The following is an 8571-nucleotide window of genomic DNA, read 5'->3' as shown; positions in this document are numbered from 1 at the left end:
ACTGCCAATCTTAGCAGTGGAAAAAGAGAACCTAGTGGGTGGGTGAGCCAGCCTTCAACCAACTCTCTTTCTCACTTTCAATCCCTTCTTCTAGTCTCACCAAGGAACACCGGTCAGTGGAGTCATTAGCCTAAACCCCCGCACACCAGGAATGTCTACAGTGAATGAAAAACAACAGCAAAAAATTTTCAAACCCCTCTCTCCGGAAGACCATTCAGATACTCCATCAAAAGGAGCGATGGAGCCATAAATCAGACTTCAAAGATTGTTCCCCCTTCAAGTCCCTTCAGATCAGCTTTTGAAATGCTGCTTCACTGCCGCACCATGAATGATGGTGTGTGTATTTCTGTCACAATGACAAACGGTGACTTTAGCTTCCATCTCAGGCTGATACTCGACTGTACAGAATTCAGAGAATCGGATATTGGTAAAAATCATAGAAGCACTGCAGCAAAGAAAAAAATTAATGCCTTGTTTTGGGAAAAGACATTTATTTAATCAGATTTGACTGGCAATTTTAAACATGCACTTTTTTTAGTCCCAAAGATCAATGCCCTGAAAGATAGTGTTGGCTGCTGAGTGGCAAAAGTTGCTCATAGGAGGAATTAGTTTTTTGCTACTTGAGTCACAGAGCAAGGAACATCTCTACCTGAGCATTTGTTAACAGTAGAACAAGTCAACAAACACTTTTTCTGACACAGTTCTTGAAATTCTTACTACACACCAAACTATTCAGTAACAACTTACAATGTTAACCACAGTGTAATAAGGGCACATTTAAAATGTCAATGTTAATGTTAATGTTAAGAAATACTGAAATGATAACTGATAATATTTACAAGTCATTATTAAAGTTCTACATTATGTTTATTTATAACATTATAGTTTGTATAAGAAAAAAATAGAATTAATTTTAACATGTGGTATATTGTATTGTATTGTGTATCGTACTGCAGCTTTATTTATAGAGCGACAAATCACAGCAACAGTTGCCTTAATGTGCTAGAGATTATGACAATTATATAACAATTAAATCCTTGCATTTACATTTTTTTATGCTATACCATAATCAACAATTTTATGATAAAGGTTTAATTTCTGACCTGTTCTCATTCCTGGGGGATCAAATATTGATGCTTTAGGCACGTGCGCTTTGAAGATTCAGTGTCAGTGCTGTGGGAATAGTGAGACCAACACCCCTGACTTTGGCCGTATGGTGAACCAAAGCAAGTCAAGACTGTCTAAGAATAAAAGGAAACTAAATACTTAGTAAACATTTACAAACCAATATCATCAGCAGACACTTTACAGCTACCACCAGACAATGTCCTCACATGTACCACTGACCTACTATTATAAATTACCATTATATTGTTGGTGCACAATAAAAAAAACTACCAAGTTATTATTTAGTAATAACCAACAGTCCTCCTCCTTCTTCTTCTTCTTCTTCTTCTTCTTCTTCTTCTTCTTCTTCTTCTTCTTCTTCTTCTTCTTCTTCTTCTTCTTTTTACCTAGTAACATCCACAATGTTTTCAGGAGATAAATAAAATGATATATTTCAAAGGTCCTGGAATATAATGAGTGCATAATGGGATTTTTTTTAATATGTCCTGGAGCTGTAAAAGCTAACAGAGGGGCAACACTAAAAAAATGAGTTTGCTGACTCTATTGAATTGTTTTCTGTTCAGCGTGTTTCCTGGGACATGCAAACACAACACCGGCTGCCGTTTTTTGAAAGTGATGCCTGTGATCTTGGCTGTGAAACCTCTATGAGAAATCCCCCTGTTTACTTTAATTACCATATTTGTCAGCTTTGTCAGATATCACAATCGAGATGCTGGAATTTCCATGTTTTCTACCGCCGCTGGGATTTCAACAATCCCCTCGCTTGCTGTAAATAAGGCACGCTCCATCAGTATTTTGACGGTATTATTAGGCGCTCAGCATTGCTTTGCCTTTAACGTGTCTTTGAGTGGCTGTTGTTGAGGCAGTACACTCACATCGCTGTGGTGACGGCCCCGCGAAAACAATCTTTCTTTGTGACAAAGCCACACTAATCCCACTGTTTGAAACATGTAAAGTGGGGCCTCCTACAGTCAGTGTGAGCCAGAGAGAGACTTTCATCTGAGTCTGTTCCACCTACAGTCAATGTGTCTGTGCTCATATTGTGCTCTTACACATATGTGAGTAAATATGTGTAAATATGTTCCTCCCACTAAGTTATGTGTGTGCTGTGGCCTGTGTGGGTAGAGGATTCGATTTTAGAGACGGCAAAACCACAGTGGAATGATGTGGAGAAGATTTGAAGGATCATTTACGGTTCCAGAGTTTGGCCAGTAAAGTCACCTCTGGAACTACCCTGCTTGGAAAAGTAGGACAGTGGTGGACTCTCCCTAATGATCTGTCTGTCACAAATGTATGTGGTCTCCCATCAACCCTGCATGGCATGTATAGCTTCATTCCCCTCAGTTTTCACTTTCATGTTTAGAAATATTTGTGTCTTTCCAAATGATGGGCTGAAAGACTCTTTTCTTTTCTGTTTTCTCATCTCCTCACCACTTCTACATCCTCTACTTCATGTTTTATCTCTTTCCTCCCCTCTTTTTTCTCTAGTCCACATCCAGACATGCCGGGCCCTTATGGTGGTGTCAGTACTGCTGGGCTTTATTGGGATCATTGTCAGCGTGGTGGGCATGAAGTGTACCAAGGTGGGAGATAACAACCCAGCCACCAAGTCCCGCATCGCTATGACTGGAGGAGCACTCTTTCTGCTTGCAGGTGCAACTGTTGTTTTGCTTCATTTACCAGCATAAAAAGACGCTGTATTTCTGGCATTCAATGCATTTAGCAAGAGTGGTCTGGCATTTTTCTTGCAGTAGGGGTCTTCTGGGTAATTGGAGTCCCTGCTGTAAACAGGAAGTGGTCATTTTCGAGGCATTAGCTCTTGACCTCAGACCACAATCCCAAGGAAAGAAATTAAACTAAACAAGTATTTACTAAGCCAAGCCATTGGTGTTGTTGTAGCAACAGAATTAATTAGTGTAGTAAACTGACAGATAAGATAAAATAAAACATTAGGAAAAAATGACAGAAATTTCTGTGTATGTAAGCTGTGTATGTGCATCTCTCTCCACACACACACACCTTCATTCCAGTCTTTCCTTCAGGTGAACACCTAAGAACCTGTAGCTATCCGTTGTTTCAACCTCCTTCCCCCTTGGGCCTTTTCTTGGGTTTGTTTTTTTTTTTTCCCTAGAAGAAAAAAATTCCTTTGTCTCACTGACATTCAGAAAGAGGTGATTTCTGCCAGACCACCCTGCAAAGCACCTTGCCTGCTCCCTCTACTCCAGTTCCTGTAGTGTCATCAGAAAAGTTCTGCAGGTAGCATGGTCCTCACCTGTTTCTCCCTCCACAGGTTTATGCACACTGGTTTCTGTGTCCTGGTATGCCACTCAGGTGTCCTATCAGTTCTTTAACCCAAACACACCACCCAATGCCAGGTATGTGAATCATATTGTGATACACTCCTTTCTGTTTGAGCTGAGAGTTTAATCTCTTCATTAAAGAGCAAAAAACACCATAATCAAGTTGCGACTGCTACAATACTGTCGGTGTATTCAAAACCTGGAAGTATCAGATCTCGAATAAATATCACAATATCATACAATGAGATTGCAATGTTTGCAATAGTTTAATATTTCTTTAAAATGTTGTTGAAAAGAAAAATGCAGAGGTGGAAAACATTAAGTAGCCTGAATAAAAGATACCTGACAGTGATACTGTTTTCATTGGTCTAACACTGTTTTCAGTTATCACGCTGTTGTATTTGTGCTCAGTCTTCTTATTTTTTTGTTTGTTTGTATATTTAAAAATGTCATATTTTAGACTAGTCAAGAGGTTTTGTTGTGCATAGAAGAAACAGGCATAAGTAAGCAGACTTCATCTCAAAGGTTTGAGGGACAATTAACATGATGTGATAAACTGGAACTACAGCCAGTGACAAAGATTCTGCAGTCAAATTACTGTTAAACTTAACGTGTTCTGTTTACAAAAACCACCTAGATGTGGCAAATAAAAATAATTAGGACTAGTTGCAGACACGACTGTTTTCAGCTGCTAATATCTGTATGACATATTCGTCTAAAATAGCCAATGTTACTGGTTGATGTTAAAAAGATGAGTTTAGCTGTAAACTGTAGTTATTACTAAAATAGTCAACATCTGTCGCCAATAGTTGCTAATAATGGCTGAAAAATATGACCAGTTGGTGATACAAATCACAAATAAACAATAATAGCTAGTTAGCTGCAAACATTTGGTTGGTAAGGGAAAAACCATTGATTAATTTAGCAACATCATTTCCAAATATTTGATAATTTTGGCTTAGAAATATGATCAATGTGCGATGCTAATAGTTCCCAGTTATGAAAAAAAAAGGAAAAACAAATCATTTAATGCTAGTAGTTGTTACTTTTATCAAGTATTACAGCTGTAAAGCTCCTCTTATGACTAATGTGTATGCTAATGGTTAGTCTTGAATATCTAATAATTAAAATAATACATTTTTTATCCATTTTATATCGCCCACACTTCAATATCCATTTATCCTTTATTTTGTGTATGTCTTTTTATGTCAGCATTTACACCTTATGCCTTGTTTATGCCTTGTTTCCTGTGCAGGTATGAGTTTGGCTCAGCCTTGTTTGTTGGATGGGCAGCAGCCAGTCTGACTGTTCTGGGTGGCTCTTTGCTGTGCTGCTCCTGCTCCAAAGAAGATATGCGAGGACAGCAATATTACCGCCAATCACAGCCTTCCACAGCAAGGGAGTACGTGTAAACCCCAACCCCTTCCAGCAGTCACCCAAACAGAGAGCAGAGGACACGCTTGGCACCACCCTCTTTTTTCCCCTTGTAAATCTAACAAAAAGACTATCATGCATACACACATGCAATCATTTAGCTCAAAGACACTTCTTATCTTACACAGCAATACACGATATATGAAGTTGTACATATATGAGCATATTATCTACCAGTAGGATGTATGTGGCTATGAACCTAAAGAAGTACAAACTTATACGTAGAAAGTGTTAAGCTTGTATTGTGAGTTGACATCTCCTGCTTGTCATGATTTAATGTACTTTAAGAGGTAAGTACAGCGATACGATGAACACAAATTTAAGCACGGTACAGAAAAACATCGTTTGGAGCAAATTACACAGCAAATTAAAGGGCATTTCTTATCTGAGGAAGTACTGCAAAACTTGCTGAACTTTTACTAGCATGTCCTGTGCTTCCTGGTTGGAGCTGCATTGGTGTTTTACCTCCAAATTGCAACGTATGTTCACAGTCTACTGTTGCAGTTAAGTGTGTAAGGGGACAAGGCCTGACCCTGTGTGCAAATGAGAAAAAAATTATTTCAATTTGTAACTCACAGAGTTTAGAGCTCTAAACCACCAAACCTTTTCTATCTTTGTATAGAATTCAAAACAAAACAAAGAATTTCTATGTTCTTAATTTATTTATTTAAGCTGTCGAGTGTTATTCAAACAAACACAATGAATGACAGTAAAGAAGCAGGCGTGTCTGGTGTCCTCCTAAGTGAGGAAGCCCCTGGACAACCATCTTATTAACAGCTGAGAAAATTTCTCACATATGGTAAAACTACACAGTCCTTTTTTACACCACAAGGACTTGATGAAGATCGCACATGCAGACACAATCTGAACTGCAGCAGTGGAGGGTGAATTGTTAGTTAAAGGTGTCTGTTTAGATGTGTAATGAGTATGACTGCTGCTGATTATCGCTCTTCCATTATACTTAACACGAGGAGAAAGAGGAGACTGTCATCGACACATATCATCACGCTCCATTTACTAACACCATCAGTCCAGATTCATACACTCCCTCATCTCATAAGCTGTTGTATAACTAAACCAGTGCCTAAGATCTAAGCTATTCACACACATGAATAATCTTACTGAGAAGCTAAAAGATGTCAGCATACTATTATCTTTATATAATTTAGCATGATGAAGTGTTATATTTAACTCCACTGTTTGGTTGATTGCATATAGAAAAAACAGGTGGTCTTCAACCCACCGACTACTCATTGAAGGTGAGGCACAATAGATACTTGCAGCTATCGCCACATTAGACCCTTTAAAACTCAGCTGCTGCTAAATTGGCTCTTGAGTTCTCCCTTCATGCTCCCACATCACTTTGCCCCCATTTATGTTTCTAAAAGAGTTGGTCCATCACTGTTCCACATAAAAAAGCCATTAACTTTTCTTAGAATAGGTCCCAGTTGCCCCATTTCCCAGTTACATGGCTTCTCTTCTTAGAAGAGACTTATTTGTGGAGAGCTCTATTATTCTCAAACTTGGCAGGTGGACGGTGAAGGTCTATAGGAAATTCTTTGTACTTGTACTAAATAAAATGAGATGTCAATGGGATGTCAAGCATCTCTGCTCTGCTGTCGTAGCGACTGTGACATCTCCCCATTTCTATATGACTGGAAATGAGCAACTAGGCCTATAAAGCCAACAGACAAGTGTTTACAGAGGTAAAGTCTGAAAGCCCTTTTCCCAGACACCTCTATGGAGGGAAGACTTTTATGTTTTTGCAGCTTCGAGTATGTCTCTTGTGGCAGAGAATGCAGGATTAAGGCAGTTCCACATCACCCCAGACAACCGTATAGCTGTTCATTGACTCTATATGTTTCTGCCCACCTTTATTAGTCATTCTGTAGGGTAAATGTTCTATTTTAACCCGAACAGTGCTAGCCAGCTTCCATGTAACACTGATTCTGAAACCTGTCGGCTAACATCTCAGTCATCCCTCTGGCTCTCTAACATGGTGGGAATCTGAGAGTTCTTGATGTGTCTTATCCTGACTGTCTTCTTCTCTCCTCTAATTCAGGGCAGAGTTGTTGAGTGAAACTAGTTTCCCTGACTGATCAGCCCCCGCCTTTTTATCGAGGACTTTCCGACTCTCCCACCACTGTCTCCCCATCCCCCCTTCTTTTCCTGTTACCTCTTTACCTTCCAATTTGGACCTCTTGTAGATGATTTCCTTTTTCTCAATAATACATCTGCACCTTATCACTTTTAATGGGAACCAAGGTGTACTGTCTTCTTCCGACCCCCTCTCCGTCTCTGAGCCGTCTCTGTAAATATGGACTCATGTGGTCAGACGTTTTCTTTAAGAAATAAGATACCAACCCTCTGCTACACCTCCTGTTCCCCCTTCTGTCCAAATATTGGTGCAAAGTTAACAATAAACTGAAACATACTGTTGTGCTGATTCGTAGTTTCACTTACAGCCTATGACCTCTGGGTGTTTTTGTAAATGTGAGGTTTTTTTCTTGTCGCTGTGACTGAAACGTGTCTTTTTTCCCTTTTGAATTGCAGACCAAATGTTAAAAGTACCCCACCAGAGAAAAGGGAGCAGTACTTGTAGTTTGGGAGAGTCTTCTGGCCCTACCATGGTTTAAATTCTGTCAACAGACAAAACCCTTTCACTGAGAAATTCAAAACAGACAAGAATGAATTTATGAACAGCAAACACTCAAGCATATTGCAACAACATATATTAATCTTTGTTGAGATTAATGAAATTGTTTGGGGAAATGTTTTATGAATTAGATGTACTTAGGGGGTTTGACATCCTCATCTGTGTTGTTGACTCTGGGAGAGACAGTCATTCAGGGTATGTTTTCTATAACATGTTAAAAAACCCAGGTGTATATACCACCAACTTTACTCCTTTTTTTTTTTTACTACATATAATGTTTTACTACAGTGCCTTATAACACATGTTTGCACACATGTATGTGAATTCTCTGTTTTCCATCCCATCTGAGGGATGTGTGTCCACAGCTACTCTGCAAGGACTTGTGTTTCCCTTTGTTTCTATTGTTGGAGTTCCAAAAACGAATGTGAAGCTACTCTACAGTACCACTTATGAACAAAAAGGACAAATACATGATAGATCTGCCACGTGTTGCCTTATGCCACTGTAAACTCTGTGCCTGTTTCCAAATAGTCTGGGCTGAGGATATACCAAGTGCATCCATTGTGTATCGTCAGGTGCCAATATGATTTTGTGTGAATGGAAGAGTCGTCGTATTATTGACTCTTAAGGACGTACTGTATTGTGTGCTGTCTCCTGTACTAAGGAATGCCAGTTTGCTGAGAGTTAAAATGCCTGCATTTATTTACCATGCCTTTCTTTTTCTCTAATATTTACCTCCTTCATGTTGTGTATCATCTCATTTACCTGTATACCCGTCTGTTTCCTTTAGAATGAAGTAAACAGAGATGGAAAAATGGATTTGGCTATGACTCAGTACTTTATCAGTTGTTTCCCTACTTTTCACCCTTGCCTGACTTTTTGCCCACTCCCCCCACTCATTCCTCCATTCCAGCTCAAATCCTTCTTTTGCACCCTGTTGTTCAATAATTGCAGATGTGGAATTCCACTTCTGCTCCACTGGACTGAAGCCTTGTTGGTGCTGTGCTGAGCAAGTTAACCTTGCGAGTCCACCTTTGAGAATGTCTGGTGTTG

At 39.3% G+C, this 8571-nt stretch overlaps 1 protein-coding gene across 3 annotated transcripts in view; it reads left to right on the top strand.

The window, feature by feature from the left end:
• The window catches only part of cldn19 (claudin 19), a 12662-nt gene extending 4327 nt beyond the window's left edge, over positions 1 to 8335 (top strand). Inside the window, exons 2-5 of one of the 3 annotated variants that reach the window (XM_005726683.1) lie at positions 2617 to 2781; positions 3419 to 3503; positions 4684 to 4830; positions 7416 to 8335. In XM_005726683.1, coding sequence (XP_005726740.1) covers positions 2617 to 2781; positions 3419 to 3503; positions 4684 to 4830; positions 7416 to 7464 — 446 coding nt within the window. In that variant the 3' untranslated portion in view covers positions 7465 to 8335. Of the gene's footprint in view, positions 1 to 2616; positions 2782 to 3418; positions 3504 to 4683 lie in introns of all 3 variants that reach the window. The other 2 variants (XM_005726684.1, XM_005726685.1) reach the window with 2 other exon arrangements.
• The last annotated feature ends 236 nt before the right edge of the window (positions 8336 to 8571 follow it).

This window comes from Pundamilia nyererei, unplaced genomic scaffold, assembly GCF_000239375.1.
Source record: "Pundamilia nyererei isolate P.nyererei 1_Seehausen unplaced genomic scaffold, PunNye1.0 scaffold00021, whole genome shotgun sequence".
NCBI lineage: Eukaryota > Metazoa > Chordata > Actinopteri > Cichliformes > Cichlidae > Pundamilia > Pundamilia nyererei.
Note: the sequence above shows the minus strand (reverse complement) of the source record. Positions and strands in the feature narration are given on the sequence as shown.